The sequence below is a fragment of the Chiloscyllium punctatum genome, chromosome 7 (genome assembly GCF_047496795.1).
Source record: "Chiloscyllium punctatum isolate Juve2018m chromosome 7, sChiPun1.3, whole genome shotgun sequence".
Lineage (NCBI taxonomy): Eukaryota > Metazoa > Chordata > Chondrichthyes > Orectolobiformes > Hemiscylliidae > Chiloscyllium > Chiloscyllium punctatum.
In genome coordinates, this window is record NC_092745.1 from 130,641,985 (window position 1) to 130,663,605 (window position 21,621).

Sequence of the window (21,621 nt, forward strand, 5' to 3'; positions counted from 1 at the left end):
AAGAGGGAATAGGTAAAGGATCTGGTAAGCAGAGGAGCTCTGACTGGAACGTCCTATCCTGTTGCCATCTTGACAATTGGCCAAAAAAGGTAACAGAGCGAAGGACAGGGAACAATCAGAAATCAGCGAAGGGGAACCAAGGGATTGATTGAGAAGGAGAAAATAGAGTAGGAGAGTAAACCTGTGGCAAACATAAGAACTGGCTGTGAAAGCTTCTATAAGTATTAAAGAGAAAAAGATTGGTGATGACTAATGTTAGTGCCTTACAGTCAGAAATGGGGGAATTTATAAAGAGAAACAAAAAATGGCTAACAAACTAAATTCAGACTTCACTTCCCAAAGGAAGACACATGTACCAGAACTGATGGAGCACAGGGTTTAGTGAGAGGGAGGAACTGAAGGAAATCTGTGTTAATAGGGAAATGATGTTGGTATAAGTAAAGATTCCCTACAGTGTGGAAACAGGCCCTTCGGCCCAACAAGTCCACACCGACCCTCCAAAGAGTAATCCACCCAGACCCATTTCCCTCTGACTAATGCACCTAACACTATGGGCAATTTACCATCGCCAATTCACCTGACCTGCACACCTTTGGACAGTGGGAGGAAACCAGAGCACCCAGAGGAAACCTACGCAGACACGGGGAGAATGTGCAAACTCCATACAAAGTTACCCGAGGCTGGAATCGAACCTGGGACCTTGGTGCTGCAAGGCAGCAGTGCTAACCACTGAGCTACCATGTCGCCAATGACATAAAGACCAATTAATGTGCATATGGCCTGAGAATCTACATTCCAGAGTACAAAAGGAAATGGCGCCAAATATAGAGGATGCATTGGTTAGTCATCTTAAGGAGATGCTTTACCCTCTGGAACTATTTGTAAAGATTAGAGGGTTGCAAATGTAACCCTGTTAATTAAAAAGGGAGATGGAGAGAAAACAGGGAATTGTAGATCTCATTGCGATAGTGGAGAAGAGGCTAGAGTGTGGAAAAGCACAGCAGGTCAGGCAGCATCCGAGAAGCAGGTCTTTTCAGGCATAAGCCCTTCATCAGGAATGAGGCAAGAGGATAGAGTCCATTATCAAGGATGTTATTGCAGAGAACTTAGAAAATAGCAGTAGAAATCAGACACAGCCAGCAGGAGTTTATAAAAGGGAAACCACGTTTGACAAATCTACCCAAATTCTTCAAGGATGGAACTAGTAGAGTTGAAGATGGAGGGGAACCAGTGGACGTGGTTTACTTGGACTTTCAGAAGGCTTTCAACAAAGTCCCCACAAAATTCAATTGTGTAAAATTCAAACACATGGGATTGGGGGCCAGTGTTTGGACATTGCTTGACAGACAGGAAACAAAGAGTGGGTATAAATGGCCATTTTTCTGAATGGCAGGCATTGACTGGTTGGCTACTGCAGGGATCTGTACCAGAACCCCGGCTATTCACAGTATCTGTGAATGATTTATATGAGGGAACAAAATGTGATATATCAAACTTTGCAGATGACACAAAGTTGATTGGAGTGAGCTGGGAGAAGGATGCAGGGATGTTGCACAGTGATTTGTACAGGTTGAGGGAGTGGCAGATGCAGTATAATGTGGATACGTGTTGAGGTCATCCATTTTGGAAGCAAAAACAGGAAGGCAGTTTATTATTTGATTGGCTGAGAGGGGGGAATGTTCAACAAGACCTGGGTGTCCGTATGCACCAGTCACTGAAGGTAAGTGTGTCGGTGCAGCAGGTGGTGAAGAAGATAAACTGTATGTTGATCTCCTTAGTGAGAGGGTTCGAGTACAGGAGCAGGGGTGTCTTGCTGCAATTGTACCGGCTCTTGGTGAGGGCACTCCTGGAGGTTTGTGTGCTGTTTTGGTCTCCGTATCTGAGGAAGGATGTTCTGGGATGGAGGGAGTACAGTGAAGGTTTCCCAAATTGATTCCTGGGATGACAGGACAGGACTAAGGAGAGATTATAAAAACAATGACTGCAGATGCTGAAAACCAAATTCTGGATTAGTGGTGCTGGAAGAGCACAGCAGTTCAGGCAGCATCCAACGAGCAGCGAACTCAATGTTGAGTTCGCTGCTCATTGGATGCTGCCTGAACTGCTGTGCTCTTCCAGCACCACTAATCCAGTATAAGGAGAGATTGTGTCAGTTAGGATTGTACTCACTGGAATTTAGAAGAATGAGAGGAATCTCATAGAAACCTGTAACATTCTAACAGGAATAGACAGGGTAAAGACAGGAAGGATGTTCCCGATGGTGGGGGAGTGCAGAACCAGGATTAACAGTTTAAGGATAAGGACAGAGATGAGGAGAAATGTCTTCACCCAGAGAGTGGGGGAGACTGGGGAATTCACTACCACAGACAGTGGTTGACACCAAAACACTTTTTAAGAAGGAGGTAGATATAGCTCTATTGGCTAAAGGGATCAAGGGATATGGGGGAGTGGGCTGGCGAATTAGGATTTTGAGCTCGATGATCAGCCACTATTATATCAACTGGTAGAGCACACTTGAGGGGCCGAATGGTCTACTCCTATCTTCTAAGTTTTTATATTCCTCTGGCAAAATATTCAGACTATACCACCCCCAGCATCCCAGACCAATTCTCACTTCCCCCTCCATCCACCCCAAGTCCCCCAGCTACCATTGAGCCAGGCATCTGTTAAGCCAACACAGAGTAGGGTAGAAACCAAGTCAAATGTTCTCTCACACACTGAAGTAATATCGTTCACCAAGTCAGAATGATCACAAATAAGTGATCCACAGTGATGACAGAATACAGGTTTGTCAAGCAGCTAGCAAACAGCAGCTGCCACTTATACATACATTACTGAGTAACACAGCAATTCCCAAACAACTTCTAACACCATGTACACACAAGGCTCCTTATCAAAAAACTAGGTTTTCAATGGAGAGAGACACAGAGAGAGAGAGAGACGCAGAGGCAGATGCAGGGAGAGAGAGACGCAGACGCAGGGAGAGAGGGAGGCAGGGAGGGTGGGAGGGAGAGCGAGTGAGAGAGGGAGAGGGGGAGAGGAAGAGTGAGGAAGAGAGAGAGTGGAAGAGAGAGTGTGATCCTCACTAGTTATTCAATGGTCGAACTAATTTCATTCACACTATAAAAAGCGTCAAAGGGAAAGGGAGGGAGATGGGTTTGGGTAAGATGTAGCTGGGTGAGGACGGGGTTAACAGCACTCATTAGTGTTTCCATAGACATTGGAAGGTGCTGCACTGTTGGGAGTGCTGCCTGTCAGACCAAACACCAAACCAAAATCCCATCAGCCCTCCCAGGTGAACACAGACCAAGTGTATACCATTCGGTCCTTCAAATCTGCTGTTCCACTCAGTAAGATCATGGTTGATCTGATTTTAACTTCAATTCTACAATAAGTCCACAATGACCCTCTGAAGAGTAGCCCACCCAGACACATTCCCCTACCCTTTTACTCTTCATTCACCCCTGACTTAACGCACCTAACCTACACATCCATGAACACTATGGGCAATTCCCCTAACCTGCACATCTTTGGACTGTGGGAGGAAACCAGAGCACCCAGAAGAAACCCATACAGACACGGGGAGAATGTGCAAACTCCACACAGTCAGTCGCCTGAGGCTGGAGTCGAACCTGGGACCCTGGTGTTGTAAGGAAGCAGTGCTAACCACTGTGCCACCATGCCGCCCAACTGTTTTGGGACGCCTTCAGATCATGAGAGTTTCTGGAAAAGTTGCCTGTCTTTCTTTTTAATTCTGCTCGGAACATTCCAATACATCTCCCTTACCTGTTACAATGCTTGGGTTGATTCCCAGTTTGTCCCTGGAGGATATCGGCACATCTTTCATAAACAGCTGCTTACAAATCCGCAAGGTGGACCCATTCTCTTTATCTGCATCATAGGCGTAATTCCCCACAGTCATATTCTGCAGCTGCAAATACTTGGTCGGAAAATGCACTTAATTGAACATTTGTAATGTACATTGCGGTATGAAACATTAAGAAAAAATAAAATAAAATTTAACATTCCCCGACCTTTCCTAAAGGCAACTTACCATCTGACAGAATGACCACTCCAACATGTTCCCAACTATAATGCTGGCATTGTCAGTGAAGGTTTCCTTAGACAGTATTTCTATCCTGCCTCATGTTTTGTTACAGTGCTCCAGTGAAGCTCAGTACGAGCTGGGAGAGTACCACGCCATTTTCCACTTGGGAACCCTGCAGCCCTCCAGACTCAATATCCAGTTCAGTAATTTTTGAGCATGACCACCACCTTTCCCCACCCCCACAGCCCAGGTCCTATCATCACCCAGGCTGCTTTCAGCACAGCCAAGCCATTTTCACCCACTCATTCTCCCCTTTATTAGTTTTTCTCCATCCTTGGCTTCCTATCAATTTCTCTCTCTCTCTCTCTCTCCCATTCCTCCTCTCCATCTCTATTCCATCCCCCACCCCCACCCACCCCACCCACATCCCCCGTCTCTCTGGGCTTTCCCTCCAGGTTAGATAAAGATAAACCAGGCCAGAGTGTTCAGGAGAGACGTTAGGAATCACTTCTACACACAAAGGCTGGTAGAGGTTTGGAACTCTCTTCCACAAACAGCAGTGGATGCTGGATCAGTTGTTAGTTTTAAATCTGAGAGAGATATGTTTTTGTTAAACTAAGACATTGAGGGGTATGGGCCAAAGGCAGGTATAGAGTTAGGCCACAGACCAGCCAGGCACCTATCCAATCACTCTGCTCTGCCCACATTAGGATGTAAATACTGATGTATTCCTCACTACTATCCATTCTGAAGAAGAGTCACTGGACTCTAAATGTTAACTCTGTTTCTCTTTCCACAGATGCTGCCAGACCTGCTGGGTTTCTCCATGGGGGAATGGGGGATGGGGTTTAGGATTTCAAGAATCTTCCATAATTTCTACCAAGGCAGAGAGGGTCTGCCCATGGCAAAAAACCACAGCCATTCTCTATTTATTGACAAATCCCTTTCTTAATGCCCTCGTGCCTTAAAATGACCTGTGCAGTTTTACTCCCAGGTCAGGTTGCTCCTACATTCCCCCTTAGAATTGGACGTTTTCTTTAATATAGCCTCTCCTTCTTTCTGCCAATATATATCACTTCACATTTCTCCACATGAAATCACTTCCTGCTGCACCCTGACCCCATCCGGCCCTGACCCCATGCTGATCTTGTGTCTTAACTCAAGATCAAGGAAGCGCAGTAGGCCATTCAGCCCATTAAGCCTGCTCCAATAAGATCACGGATGATTTGATTTCCACTTCAATTCTACACTCCTGCACTCGTGCAATCCATCACTATTCTTTTCCCCTTAATGGAGAATCAATGAGCAGGATGTATAGATTTAAGGTAAGGGGCATGAGATTTAGAGAAGATAGAGCCTTGGAATTATACAGCTAGGAAACAGACATATAACATAAAAAATAGAACATTACAGCGCAGTACAGGCCCTTTGGCCCTCGATGTTGTACCGACCTGTGGAACCAATCTGAAGCCTGCCTAACTTACACTATTTCATTATCATCCATATGTTTATCCAATGACCATTTAAATTTCCTTAATGTTGGCGAGGCTACTACAGTTGCAGGTAGGGTGTTCCACACTCTACTACTCTCTGAGGAAAGAAATTCCCTCTGACATCTGTCCTTTATCTATCGCCCCTCAGTTTAAAGCTATGTCCCCTGTTCTAGTCATCACCAACTGAGGAAAAAGGTTCTCTCTGTCCACCCTATCTAAACCTCTGATTATCTTGTATGTCTCAATTAAGTCATCTCTCAACCTTCTTCTCTCTGACAAAAACAGCCTCAAGTCCCTCAGCCTTTCCTCATAAGACCGATCCTCCATACCAGGTAACATCCTAGTAAATCCTTTCCAAAGCTTCCACATCTTCCTATAGTGCAGTGAGCAGAACTGTTCGCAATACTCCAAATGTGGCCACACCAGAGTTTTGTACAGCTGCAGCATGATCTCATGGCTCCAAAACTCAAAACCTCCACCAATAAAAGCTAGCACATAGTATACCTTCTTAACAACCTGTCAACCTGGGTGGCAACTTTCAGGGATCTATGTACATGGACACAGAGATCTCTCTGCTCATCTACACTATCAAGAATCTTATCATTAGCCCAGTACTCTGAATTCCTATTACTCCGTCCAAAGTGAATTACCTCACACTTTTCCACATTCAACTCCATTTGCCACCTCTCAGCACAACTCTGCAGCCAATCTATGTCCCTCTGTAACCTGCAACATCCTTCAGCACTGTCCACAACTCCAGCAACCTTAGTGTCATCAGCAAATTTATGAACCCATCCTTCTAAGCCCTCAGCCAGGTCATTTATAAAAATGATAAACAGCAGTGGCCCCAAAACAGATCCTTGCGGTACACCCTTCTGTACAACTCGTCCACGCCAACCAGATATCCTAAACTAATCTAGTCCCATTTGCCAGCACTTGGCCCATATCCCTCTCAGTAGAAAGTGAGGACTGCAGATGCTGGAGATCAGAGTCGAGAGTGTGGTGCTGGAAAAGCACAGCAGGTCAGGCAGCATCCGAGGAGCAGGAAAATTGATGTTTCAGGCATTCCTGATGAAGGGCTTCTGCCCAAAATGTCTATTCTCCTGCTGCTTGGATGCTGTCTGATCTGCTGTGCTTTTCCAGCACCGCACTCTTGACCCCTATATCCCTCTAACCCTTTCCTATTCATATACCCATCCAGATGCCTGTTAAATGTTAAGTCACACAACACCAGGTTATAGTCCATCTGGCAGCATCCGAGGAGCAGGAAAATCGACATTTCAGGCAAAAGCAGTCATCAGGAATGAGAGGAGGAGAACTTCTTCAAGGGAGACATCCTTGGAAGAGGATTTGCAGTAAGATTAAAATCAACTAGGAGAAAGTGAGGGCTGCAGATGCTGGAGATTAGAGTCAAGAGTGTGGTACTGGAAAAGATCCTTTTGACCGAAAAGTTGATGTTCCTGCTCCTGGGATGCTGCCTGACCTGCTGTAGTTTACCAGCACCAGATTCTTGACTCTAATCTTCAGCATCTGCAGTACTCACTTTCACCAAGTTACAGGTTTATTTGAAATCACACGCTTTCAGAGTGGTGCTCCTTCACCTGACCAAGTCACTTCACCTGACCAATGAGCAGCACTCCAAAAGGTTATGATTTCATATAAACCTGGTGGACTCTAACCTGGTGTGGTGAGATTTCTGACTCAGTCCAATACCAGCACCTCCACAGCATGGCCTTTTAAATATTGTAATTGTATCAGCCTCCACCACATCCTCTGGCATCTCATTCCATATACGGACCACCCTCTGCGTGAAAAGGTTGCCCCTCAGGTCCCTTTAGTGAGGCAAGACGTATTCCACCCAGATGGTGTTGAGAGTCTGGAACTCCCTGCCAGTAAGGGTGGGAGAGGCAGAAACCTTCATCACATTGAACAAGTATCGCAGTGCCAAGGCAAGCACAGCTATGGGCCAAGTGCTGGAGACTGGGTTTAGAATCGTTAGGGGGTTGTTTTTGACCAGCACAGACTTGATGAGCCAAAGGGCCTTTTACTGTGCTGTTGACCTCTGTAAGGTAAAAACAATGACTGCAGATGCTGAAAACCAAATACTGGATTAGTGGTGCTGGAAGAGCACAACAGTTCAGGCAGCATCCAACAAGCAGCGAAATCGACGTTTCGGGCAAAAGATGAAGGGCTCGTTGGATGCTGCCTGAACTGCTGTGCTCTTCCAGCACCACTAATCCAGTGTTGACCTCTGTAGCTGTAACCTCCTCACAAGTCACAATACTGCCCAAAGTTTGCATCTGAAATTGTGCTTTTTATGTCATAGTCATGATCATTAATATGGATCTAGAAAAGCAGTGATCCCAACTCCAACTCCTGGGAACCTAGCCTTTTGTCCAAGGTGGGTATTGATGTTCCAACTCTCTCTGTCACTCAAAGTTTCCTTTCCCTGCTGCCACTTCCTCTTTTATTCCAGAGGTATCAGCTGAGCTGACAAGTCCATTACATGAGAATCTATTGAAGACCTTTTGGAAGTTCGTGTACATCACATCAACAATGTGACCCTCATCAACTCTCTCAGTTACCTCATCAGAAAACTCACTCAAGGTACTAAACACACTTTGGCCCCTACAACTCACCAAAGACAGCTCCTTCCAAACCCACAGCCACTTCCAGCTGGAAGGACAAGGGCAGCAGATACATGTGGATGAGGGTAGAGCAGTGGATGTAGTGTACATGGATTTTAGTAAGGCATTTGATAAGGTTCCCCATGGTAGGCTTATGCGGAAAGTCAGGAGGCATGGGATAGAGGGAAATTTGGCCAATTGGATAGAAAACTGGCTAACCGGTCGAAGTCAGAGAGTGGTGGTAGATGGTAAATATTCAGCATGGAGTCCAGTTACAAGTGGAGTTCCGCAGGGATCAGTTCTGGGTCCTCTGCTGTTTGTAATTTTTATTAATGACTTAGATGAGGGAGTCGAAGGGTGGGTCAGTAAATTTGCAGATGATACAAAGATAGGTGGAGTTGTGGACAGTGAGGAGGGCTGTTGTCGGCTGCAGAGGGACTTAGATATGATGCAGAGCTGGGCTGAGGAGTGGCAGATGGAGTTCAACCCTGCCAAGTGTGAAGTTGTCCATTTTGGAAGAACAAATAAGAATGCGGAATACAGGGTTAATGGTAGGGTTCTTGGTCAGGTGGAGGAACAGAGGGATCTTGGGGTCTATGTACATAGATCTTTGAAGGTTGCCACTCAGGTGGATAGAGTTTGTAAGCAGAGGGATTAGCAGAGGGATTGAATTCAAGAGTCGTGAGGTGATGTTGCAGCTGTACAGGACTTTGGTTAGGCCACATTTGGAGTACTGTGTGCAGTTCTGGTCGCCTCACTTTAGGAAAGATGTGGAAGCTTTGGAGAGGGTGCAGAGAAGATTTACCAGGATGTTGCCTGGAATGGAGAGTAGGTCGTACGAGGATAGGTTGAGAGTTCTCGGCCTTTTCTCGTTGGAACGGCGAAGGATGAGGGGTGACTTGATAGAGGTTTATAAGATGATCAGAGGAATAGATAGAGTAGACAGTCAGAAACTTTTTCCCCGGGTACAACAGAGTGTTACAAGGGGACATAAATTTAAGGTGAAGGGTGGAAGGTATAGGGGAGATGTCAGGGGTGGGTTCTTTACCCAGAGAGTGGTGGGGGCATGGAATGCGCTGCCCGAGGGAGTGGTAGAGTCAGATTCATTGGCGACCTTTAAGCGGCATTTGGATAGGTACATGGATGGGTGCTTAATCTAGGATAGAAGTTCGGCACAACATCGTGGGCCGAAGGGCCTGTTCTGTGCTGTATTGTTCTATGTTCTATGTTCTATGTTCTATGTTCTATGGGTACACCACCCCCTGCAAGTTCCCTTCCAAAACACTCACCATCCTGACTTGAAAATATATAACCATTCCTTTAGTGTTGCTGGGTCAAAATCCTGGAATTCCTTCCCGAATGCATTGTGGGTCCAGCTCCAGCACACAGACTGCAGCGGTTCAAGAAAGCAGCTTGGCCCCTCCTTCTCAAGGGCAACCAAGGATGATACTGCTACCCTCCACCTTGCTTTCCTTTTCTTAGCACCCAGTTCTGCCTTTTTAAAGCCAAGTTTTTGTTACTGCTTAAACATCATATTCCCATGTGACCAGCCGCACCTGCTACTCATTGCTGATATTTATAGGCCTCCCCGTGCTCTCAGTCACACACAGTAAACCTTCTTCCTTGCTATTTACACGTCACCTGACACTCTACTAATTATTACTCTCGTGCTATCTATCTATCTCTCTCTCCACACTTCTCCTCTTTAACGCTCTCTCCTAGCTCCCTTGCTCCTGTCACATTGGTTTGAACACCATCTGACTGTGCTATAACCGTGGGAGCTAATTGAGACCAGCCCTGCACTGACCTGTCCCATAACAGATGACCAGCCCCTAGCCACACTATCCGCTGCACTAGAGTGGGGTGGGGGGGATGCAGTCACTGGGTCTGAACCTTAACTCCTACATCACAACATTGACCACACACCCCACGTGTATACATACACACATACACACACACTTACCTGCACTCCCCCACCACACACACCACCTCTCCACTCCCCCACCACACACACACACACACACCACCTCTCCACGCCCCCCATATACACACACACAAACATTTTTCTGTAGCTTTGAGAGGGTGAGGGTGTAAAGGCCTTTTTGTGTGTGTGTGTGTGTGTGTGTGTGTGTGTGTGTGTGTGTGTGTGTGCGTGCGGATGTGTGTCGGTGCGTGGGGGGGGTTTGACTGTGAGAGTGTGGCTGTCTGTATGTGTAAGGGAGTGTGTGTGTGGGTGTGTCTGTCCATGGGGTTTGTTTGTATGTGTGTATAAGTAAGGTAAAAACAATGACTGCAGATGCTGAAAATCAAATACTGGATTAGTGGTGCTGGAAGAGCACAGCAGTTCAGGCAGCATCCAACGAGCAGCGAAATCAACGTTTCGGGCAAAAGCCCTTCATCAGGAATAAAGCTTTATTCCTGATGAAGGGCTTTTGCCCGAAACATTGATTTCGCTGCTCGTTGGATGCTGCCTGAACTGCTGTGCTCTTCCAGCACCACTAATCCAGTATGTGTGTATAAGTATGTCTGTATGTGCTGGGGGGGGGTGTCTGTGTGGGTGGGTGCGTGTATGTGTGTCTGTGCGTGTGGGGAGTTGTGGGGAGTGTGTCTGCGTGGGTGTGTATGTCTGTGTCTGAGAGAGTGTGGCTATCTATACATGTGAGGGTGTGTGTGTCTGCTGGGTTTGTCTGTACGTGTGTGTGTGTGTTTGTGTAGGGGAGGTGTCTGTGTGGGTGTGCTTGTATGTGTGCGCATGTGTGTGTCCGTGTGTGTGGAGTGGTCTGTGTGTGGGGGGGGGGGCTGTGTGGGCGTGTGTGAGGGGTGTGGTGGTGTGTGGCGGGTGTGGGCATGTGTCTGTGAGTGTGTGTGGGGTTTGTCTGTGTGAGTGTGTGAGAGGAGTGTGGGGGTGTATCTTTGTGGGTATGTTGGGGTGTATCTGTGTAGGGGTGTGTAGGGATGTGGGTGTGTGTCTGTGTGGGTGTTTGTGAGGGGTGTGGGGTGTCTCTGTGTATGGGGAGTGGTCTGTGTAGGGGTGTGTAGGGATGTGGTGTATGTCTGTGTGAGGGGTGTGGGGGTGTCTCTGTGTGGGTGTGTGTGGGGTGTGTCTGTGTAGGGGTGTGTAAGGATGTGGGTGTGTGTCTCTGTGTGGGTGTTTGTGAGGGGTGTGGGGGTGTCTCTGTGTGGGTATGTGTGGGGTGTGTCTGTGTAGGGGTGTGTAAGGATGTGGGTGTGTGTCTCTGTGTGGGTGTGTGGGGGATGTGTCTGTGTGAGGGGTGTGGGGGTGTCTCTGTGTGGGTGTGTGCCTGAGTGTAAATTATCAATCAATCTTTTAATCTCTTATCCCATTGATATCATTTGGGCACCTTATTATGTACTTTAAACAACATCCGGACAGTTCCAACTTGAATCAGACATGTCCGGATAGTTTTATAGTTTCTGCATTACATACTCGTCAAAAAAAAACACAAATCAAAAATAATTGAAATGCATCAGGTTCTAAACACTGTTTCATTGTCCCCTCCAAATAATTTCAAATTCACGTTTAACACAAATCAAGGAGTTAGTTTAGCTAAATACCTGGTTAATAGTGTAAAACATGCTACCATAAACGTCTTGCTGGGTGTAGATGATAAAAGTGCCATCAGTCTCATCTGGCCCTTGGTATCCTTTCAGGAAGAGGTGCTTAAAGGTGATGGCATTTTCCTCTTTAAAAGACGCAACGAGTTGGTTACTCAACCCAAACAGAATCAGCTGAAAGACAGAGAACAAAATTTGTCACTGAAAGTGACAAGAATCACATGGATTTAAAACATAGAACATTATAGTGCAATACAGGCCCTTCGGCCCTCGACTTTGTGCCAACCTGTGGAATCAATCTGAAGCCCATCTAACCTACACTATTCCATTCTTGTCCATACGTTTATCCAATGACCATTTAAATGCCCTTAAAGTTGGCGAGTCTACAACTGATGCAGGCAGTGCGTTCCATACATCAACTAATCTCCAAGTAAAGAAACTACCTCTGACATCTGTCACCCCTCAATTTAAAGCTATGCCCCCTCATGCTAGCCATCAACATCTGAGGAAAAAGGCTCTCCCTATCCACCCCTCTGATTATCTTATATGTCTCTATTAAGTCACCTCTCAACCTTCTTCTCTTGAATGAAAACAGTCTCAGGTCCCTCAGCCTTCCCTCATAAGACCTTCTCTCCATAACAGGCAACATCCTGGTAAACCACCTCTGAACCCTTTCCAATGCTTCCACATCCTTCCGACAAGAGGCGACCAGAACTGTAGGCAATACTGCAAGTGCGGCCGCACCAGAGTTCTGTACAGCTGCAGCATGACCTCGTGGCTCTGAAACTCAATCCCTCTACCAATAAAAGCTAACACACCGTATGCCTTCTCAACATACCTATCAATTTGGGTGGCAACTTTCAGGGATCTGTGTACATGGACACTGGGATATTTCTGCTCATCTACACTACCAAGAATCTTACCATTTGCCCAGTACTCTGCATTCCTGTTACTCCTTCCAAAGTGAATCACCTCACACTTTTCTGCACTAAACTCCATTTGCCACCTCTCAGTCCAGCTCTGCAGCTTACCTATGTCCCCCTATAACCTGCAACATCCTTCAGCATTATCCACCAACCTTGGTTAGTACATCTGCAAATGTACTGACCCATCCTTCCACGCCCTCATCCAGGTCATTTGTAAAAAAGACCAACAGCAGTTGCCCCAAAACCAATCCTTGCAGTATATCAATAGTAATTGAACTCCAGGATGAATGCTTCCCATCAACCACCATCTTGTCTTCCTACAACTGCCAATTCTGATCCAAACCACTAAATCACCCTCAATCCCAGGCCTCCATATTTTGCACAATAGCCTACCGTGGGGAACCTTATCAAACGCTTTACTGAAATCCATATACACCACATCAACTGCTTTACCCTCATCCATCTGTTTGGTCACCTTCTCAAAGAACTCACTAAGCTTTGTGAGGCACAACCTACCCTTCACAAAACCGTGTTGACTATCCTTAATTAACTTATTCCTCTCTCTCTGATTATAAATCCTATCTCTTATAACCCTTTCCAACACTTTACTCACAACCGAAGTAAGGCTCACTAGTCTATAATTATCAGGGTTGTCTCTACTCCCCTTCTTGAACAAGGGAACACCATTTGTTATCCTCCAGTCTTCTGGCACTATTCTTGTAGACAATGACGACATAAAGATCAAAGCCAAAGGTGCTGTAATCTCCTCCCCAGCTTCCGAGAATCCGAGGATAAATCCCATCCAGCCCTGGGGACTTATCAATTTTCACATTTTCCAGAATTGCTAACACCTCCCCCTTGTGAACCTCAGTCCTGTATGGTCTAGTAGCCTGTATCTCAGTATTCTCCTCAACAACATTGTCTTTTTCCAGTGTGAATACTGACAAAAAATATTCATTTAGTGCTTTGCCCATCTCCCCGGACTCTACCTACAACTTCCTACAGCTGTCCTTGATCAGCCCTAATCGTACTCTAGTCATTCTTTTATTTCTGATATACCGATAGAAAGCTTTAGGGTTTTCCTTCATCCTATCTGCCAACGACTTCTCATGTCCTCTCCTGCCTCTTCTTGGTTCTCTCTTTAGGTCTTTCCTGGCTAAGTTGTAACTCTCAAGTGCCCTAACTGAGCCATCACGTCTTATCCTAACACAAGCCACCTTCTTCCTCTTGACAAGAGATTCAACTTCTTTAGTAAACCACAGCTCCCTCACTTGACCACTTCCTCCCTCCCTGCCTGATAGGTACATACTCATCAAGGACCCGCAGTAGCTGTTCCTTGAATAAGCTCCATATTTCAATTATGCCCATCCCCTGCACATTCCTACCCCATCTTATGCATCTTAAATCTCACTTATTCGCATCATAATTGCCTTTCCCCCAGCGATAACTCTTGCCCTGCGGTATATATCCCTTTCCATCGCTAAAGTAAATATAACTGAATTGTGGTCACTATCACCAAAATGCTCACCTACCTCCAAGTCTAACACTTGGCTGGGTTCATTACCCAGTATAAAATCTGATGTGGCCTCACCCCTTGTTGGCCTGTCTAAATACTGTGTCAGGAAACCATCTTGCACATATTGAACAAAAACTGACCCATCTAAAGTACTCAAACTATAGTATTTCCAGTCAATATTTGGAAAGTTCAAGACTCCATAACAACTACCCTGTTACTCTCACTCCTATCCAAAATTATCTTCGGTATGTTTTCCTCTACATCTCCAAAATATTCAGAGGCCGATAGAAAACTCCCAACAGGGTGACCTCTCCTTTCTTGTTTCTCACCTCAGCCCAAACTACCTCAGTGGACGAGTCCTCAAACGTCCTTTCTGCCCTTGTAACACTGTCCTTGACGAACAATGCCACACCTCCCCCTCTTTTACCAACTTCTCTGTTCTTACTGAAATATCTAAATCCTGGTACCTGCAACAACTATTCCTGTCCCTGCTCTACCCAAGTGCACAAAATGGCCACAACATCAAAGTCCCAGGTACCAACCCATGCTGCAAGTTCACCCACTTTATTCCTCAGATGGTGATGGCACACAAGAGGGGACCATAGTTTTAAATTGAGGGGTGGTAGATATAGAACAGATGTCAGACGTAGTTTTTTTACTCAGAGTAGTAAGGGCATGGAACACCTTTCCTGCAACATTAGTAGACTTGCCAACTTTAAAGGCTTTTAAATGGTCATTGGATAAACATATGGATGATAATGGTTTAGTATAGGTTAGATGGGCTTCAGATTGGTTTCACAGGTCGACACAACATCAAGGGCTATAGGGCCTGTAATGCGTTGCAATGTTCTATTTTTTATGTTCTATAATCAAGATATCACCCATCAGGGAGCCAATGTAAATCAGTGAGGCTGGGTTGGCAGCATCAGATTGGAGCAACCTTCCCTGTATCTATGATTCCCTCCACATGTGCTCCACCCCTACACACACACGCGCAGACACGTTTTGAGGCATGTGAAGCGACACAGACATACGTACACACACATGCACATATACGAACACACACACGCGGATGCATGCGGAGAGACACAGACACATGCACGCACGCACACACACACACACATATACACGTACACACAGTCCCAGCAGGAACCACTGACATCAAAACTCAGATGCAACTATTTCCTGGGACAAACTGTTTCCTCCTTCACCCTGACCAATCCTACAGCTTCCTCTCCAAGCCACAGCAGCTTTGGTAAATTCTCCTCTCTCACTCTGAGCATCAGGAGGCTACTCAGCCTTCCAGCAAGTTACAGCATTCGATTCAAACATTGCAATTCTCTGCTTCACCTCCAGTCAACCACTTGACATGGACAGCAAATACTGAAGGCCCAGGCTTCATCAAACACCACAAACTGTTGGAAGAGAAAGGCGAGGAGTGTACATCTCATTGTCCCTGACACCTTTACAATATGGGCGGCACGGTGGCACAGTGGTTAGCACTGCTGCCTCACAGCGCCTGAGACCTGGGTTCAATTCCCACCTCAAGCGACTGACTGTGTGAAGTTTGCACATTCTCCCCGTGTCTGCGTGGGTTTCCTCCAGGTGCTTTGGTTTCCTTCCATAACCCAAAGATGTGCAGGTCAGGTGAATTGTCCATGCTAAATTGCCCGTAGTGTTACGTAATGGGTAAATATAGGGGTATGGGTGGGTTGCGCTTTGGCGGGTCAGTGTGGACTTGTTGGGCCGAAGGGCCTGTTTCCGCACTGTAATGTAATCTAATCTAATATCAAATTTGGAACTTCTGATGATCGCAGCATCCACACACAACCTTTTGACAAGGTGTTCTTTCTGATTTTATCCCTCAAAAAGGCACAGCAATATTTTAAAAATAACACCTCACTTTTGGAATTCCTCTGCCAAAGACCATGCAATTAGCCCTTGTACATAAACCCCTTTTGGTCCACTATCATTCTGGTGAATGTCCTTGCAGATATATCCTTCCTGAAGCTTACTAACCAAAACTGAACTCCGACTGAGGATTGAGAGAGCAGCAGATCCCTGGACCTAAGGACTTGGCTACAGTCCTCAAAGTAGAGAATTGTTTTGAAAACGATCCTGCATTTATTGTCCATCCCTAATTAAGAAAGTGGTGATGAAACAACAGCTTGACAACAACAGGAAAACCTGCTGGGTCATTTCACATATCAATATGTCTGGAGTCACATGTGGAGTGGACAATGGGAGAGGGCAGATTACAGACCATACTGGGGTAAAGAGGGCAGATTACAGACCATACTGGGGTAAAGGGGGTAGATTATAAATCAGTCTGGGGTAAAGGGGGCAGATTATAGATCAGTCTGGGGTAAATGGGACCGATTACAGACCATACTGGGGTAAAGGGGGCAGATTATAGATCAGTCTGGGGTAAATGGGACCGATTATAGACCATACTGGGGTAAAGGGGGCAGATTATAGATCAGTCTGGGGTAAATGGGACCGATTACAGACCATACTGGGGTAAAGGGGGCAGATTATAGATCAGTCGGGGGTAAAGGGGGCAGATTATAGACCAGACTGGGGTAAAGGGGGCAGATTATAGATCAGTCTGGGGTAAAGGGGGCAGATTATAGACCATACTGGAGTAAAGGGGGCAAATTATAGATCAAACTGGTATAAAGGGGGCAAATTATAGACCATACTGGGATAAATGGGGCAGAGTATAGACCAGACTGGGGTAAAGGGGGCAGATCATAGATCAATCTGGGGTAAAGGGGGCAGATTATAGATCAATCTGGGGTAAAGGGGGCAGATTATAGGCCATACTGGAGTAAAGGGGGCAGATTGTAGATCAGTCTGGGGTAAATGGGACAGATTATAGATCAATCTGGGGTAAAGGGGGCAGATTATACTCTAGACTGGGGTAAAGGGGGCAGATTATACTCTAGACTGGGGTAGATTATAGACCAGACTAGAGTAATGGGGACTGACGATGTCAGGTAGAGAATAGTGAAGCAGGTGGCTCTTTTTTATAAAAAGAATGATTCAATAATTTTATCGTGACCATGGCTCTTTGCAGCTTCTCTTAGCACTTGAGAATTATTTGAGAATTGTTGGATTATTTGGATTTAAATTTCTCAGGATATACCTCCCCCAGAGAGACTTCAGTGACTGGAATACCGGTGCAGGGAGACTGCAGCCAGCCCACGTTAGCACTGGGATTGTACAAACAGGTCAGAACCGTTAGGGAAGGGATCGTGTGAGCAAAGTGATGACTAAGAGCTGCTTACCTCTAACTCTGCCTCAGTTACCAGATTTTATTAAACGCCTACTAGGACTTGGTGGAAAAGCCACAAGAAGTGATAAGGAAGGAATAATGGCAATTCTGATCAAAATGGCCAAAGTTCTGCCTCGTTGCTGCGGTAATGCTCTCCCAGAAACTCTTCTGTCAGGCAGAAGATACAGAAGCTTGAACACAGGCACCAGCAAATTCAGGAATAGCTTCTTCCTGGCAAGTATTAGACTGATGAATGGACTCTCTAGCCTCAACTAACAATGTGACCTAAATGCCTCTAATCTGTATGTCCTTGCTTCCTGTGATCTGCCTGCACTGCTCACAAACAAAACTTTTCACTGTATTCCCGTAGAGGAGGACCAGTTCCACCACAGAACACACCAGATGGCCTCCTTCTTTAGAGACCGCAATTTCCCTTCCCACGTGGTTAAAGTTGCCCTCCAACGCATCTCGTCCACATCCCGCACCTCCGCCCTCAGACCCCACCCCTCCAACCGTAACAAGGAGAGAACGCCCCTGGTGCTCACCTTCCACCCAACCAACCTTCGCATAAACCAAATCATCCGCCGACATTTCCGCCACCTCCAAACAGACCCCACCCCCAGGGATATATTTCCCTCCCCACCCCTTTCCACCTTCCGCAAAGACCATTCCCTCCATGACTACCTGGTCAGGTCCACGCCCCCTACAACCCACCCTCCCCTGCCACCGCAGGACTGTAAAACCTGCACCCACACCTCCTCCCTCACCTCCATCCAAGGCCCTAAAGGAGCCTTCCACATCCAAAGTTTTACCTGCACATCCACCAATATCATTTATTGTATCCGTTGCTCCCGATGCGGTCTCCTCTACATTGGGGAGACTGGGCGCCTTCTAGCAGAGTGCTTTAGGGAACATCTCCGGGACACCCGCACCAATCAACCACACCGCCCCGTGGCCCAACATTTCAACTCCCCCTCCCACTCTGTCGAGGACATGGAGGTCCTGGGCCTCCTTCACCGCTGCTCCCTCACCACCAGACGCCTGGAGGAAGAACGCCTCATCTTCTGCCTCAGAACACTTCAACCCCAGGGCATCAATGTGGACTTCAACAGCTTCCTCATTTCCCCTTCCCCCCACCTCACCCTAGTTCCAAACTTCCAGCTCAGCACTGTCCCCATGATTTGTCCTACCTGCCTATCTCCTTTTCCATCTATCCACTCCACCCTACCCCTGACCTTCATCCCCTCCCCCACTCCCTATTGTACACTTTGCTACTTTCTCCCCATCCCCACCCTCCCCTCATTTATCTCTCCACCCTTCAGGCTCTCTGCCTGCATTCCTAATGAAGGGCTTTTGCCCCAAATGTTGATTTTACTGCTCCTCAAACTGCTGTGCTTTTCCAGCACCACTCTAATCCAAAATCTGGTTTCCAGCATCTGCAGTCATTGTTTTTACCTAGTCAGGTATTACCCAACTGGGTAATCAGTTCAAGAACCGAAAGAACTACTGATGCTGGAAATCATAAACAAAAACAGAAATTGCTGGAAAAGCTCAGCAGGTCTGGCAACATCTGTGAAGAGAAATCAGAGTTTGGGGTCCAGTGACCAGAGTCCACTTCTGAGGAAGGGTGATTGAATCTGAAACATTAACTCGGATTTCTCTCCACAGGTGCCGCCAGACCAGCTGAGAGTTTCCAGCAATTTCTGTTTCTGTTGAGGGTAATGAGTGTTTTTGCTTTCTGATTGGTGTAGGAAGTCAGCATGCCATAAGACATTGGCTGACCAATGTTTGCAGCTGGGGTAAGTCATGTGACAAAACCTCCATCAATAGATTCCGTCGCAGCTGCCAAGACTAATTCTGTTTTGGAGAACAGTTTCTACCTCCAGCACAGAGCAGGAAATGACAAACAAAGATGTTAAAAATCAGTTAATCTGTTGTTGATAAAGCACTGGGTTAGGATTTTCCACAGCATCACGACCTATTTCATGTTGTTTCAAACAATAGAACCGAAACATTAACTCTGCTTTCTCTCCACAGATGCTGCCAGACCTGCTGAGTTTCTCCAGCAATTTCTGTTTTTGTTTCACGTTATTTCAAGTTTGGCACAATCCGTCAATGCACCTCTCTTGGTTATAATGTGGTGTTGGACTGGGGTGGACAGAGTTAAAAGTCACACAACACCAGATTATAGTCGAGAGCGTGGTGCAGGAAAAGCACAGCAGGTCAGGCAGCATCCGAAGAGCAGGAGAATTCCTGATGAAGGGTTTATGCCCGAAAGGTTGATTCTCCTGCTCCTCAGATGTTACCAGTGGCTGCGCTTTTCCAGCACCACATTCACAACTCTGATCTCCAGCACCTGCAGTCCTCACTTTCTCCCAACACCAGGTTATAGTCCAACAGGTTTATTTGAAGTGCAAGCCTTCAGAGTGCTGCTCCTTCATCAGGTAGCTCGTGGGGCTGTCCTATGATCCTGCTCCACTAGCCATCTGACAAAGGGGCAGCACTCCAAAAGCTTGTACTTGCAAATAAACCCGTTGGACTATAACCTTCTCCTGGCTGGCACTGCCCCTGCTTTTCCAGCGGCTGAATGATCAAATCCCGAGATTGGCGAGAGTCGAGAACCAGCAAGGACTTGACGAGGCAAATGACAGCAGCATGGCCCAAAGAACTGTTCTCTCATTAGACAGGGACAACTGGCTGGGGTTTAACCTGAGGGTCACCATGCCTCAGGCGAGCAGAGAGATTGAGAAAGGACAGTCTCGTATGGTAACCTCTGCTAGTGTGGGGAATGAACCCATGCTGTAGGCATCACTCTGCATCACAAACCGACCATCCAACCAACTGAGCTAAACCAACCCCAATGAGGCAAATAATACGGATGCTAGAAATAGGAAGTTAATTAAAGGCAGGGAAGAGAAGGACACGGTGTTAGATTGAGGTGGGATTGGGTGAGAAACATGGGCTACATGGTCTTTTTATGTTCAAGGCAGACTGAGACAGATTCTTCATCAGCAAGGGTTACAAGGCAGGGGCGTGAAGGTTACTGTCAATGAGGAATGGGCAATAAATGTTGGCCCAGTCAGTAACACCCACATCCCATGGGAATGAATAAAACATCAATCAAACCAGCCGTGATCCTATCGCATGGCTGTTCTTTGTATGTTAATTCAATTTAAACCAAGACAACTTATAATAATAATAATAATAATTGATAATACAGTTTGTTCTATTATAATGCACGTTTTGTTAATGCCGATTCCTGTTCCGTGATTGACAAACTGGGGACACTATCTAAAGTGCAAACTTTTAAAACCTGTGGTGGCTATAACGCGATTACATCGCCAACACTTTAAGCACGTTTTCTAAAGCACAATTTTTCTATAACGCAGGGTTGCACAAGAATACAACCATCACATTATAGAAGAAATGTCTGTATGTGTCTACATAATGACAGAAACAGTAGCTGATGCCTATCATATCAGAATTGAAGAACAAAGAGGTTAGTAGATAGTACAGCCTTATTTTTTTTGCTAAAGGCAGGTGCTGGCCACAAGATGGATTTTAATATTATTAAAGGGTAACTTTAGACAAAGTATTGCCACTTCTGGATGAAAGAGGAACAAACTACCATCAAGTTAAAACCACAGGAATTCAGAAAAATACTATCTTTACTCGGAGAGTGGGGAGAATGTGGAACTCACAACCACAGCAGGCAGTTAAAGTAAATAACAGAAATGTATTTAAGTTACACACAAGGTAGAGAGAAATAGAAAGCTCTGAAAGCAGGGTGAGGTGATAACAGTTGGTTTTTGGCCTATAAATTCTCTCTGAAAGATAACGGCATAATCTGTGCATTGTTCATTCTGCCTGTTTTTCTCAGTGGGCTCAGTCCCAGTTTCAGCGATCTTTTCATTCTGTTGCTTCCTGTGATGTGTCAAAGGTCATCTCCAGATTAAGGAGTTGGTGAAGGAATCAGGTGGCAGTGAAAAAGAGAATGGTGGAGGGAGTGAGTAGGGTAGGGACAGGGATGAGGGTGCAGAGAGAGAGACAGACAGAGAGAGAAACAGAAAGTGAAAGACAAAGAGAGAAACAGAGAGACACAGGGTCAGGGAGAGACTGGGGGAGGGGACAAGGCTGAGACAAATGGTTGATGGAGAA

The 21,621-nt window shown here is 46.1% G+C and overlaps 1 protein-coding gene across 2 annotated transcripts in view; it reads right to left on the bottom strand.

Moving 5' to 3' along the window:
- The window catches only part of LOC140480137 (mucolipin-2-like), a 113,574-nt gene that overhangs the window by 47,224 nt on the left and 44,729 nt on the right, over window positions 1-21,621 (bottom strand). For both annotated transcript variants that reach the window (XM_072574844.1, XM_072574845.1), the window contains exons 3-4: window positions 11,745-11,918; window positions 3,787-3,940 (exon numbers count right to left, since the gene is read on the bottom strand). In XM_072574844.1, coding sequence (XP_072430945.1) covers window positions 3,787-3,940; window positions 11,745-11,918 — 328 coding nt within the window. The remainder of the gene's footprint in view (window positions 1-3,786; window positions 3,941-11,744; window positions 11,919-21,621) is intronic.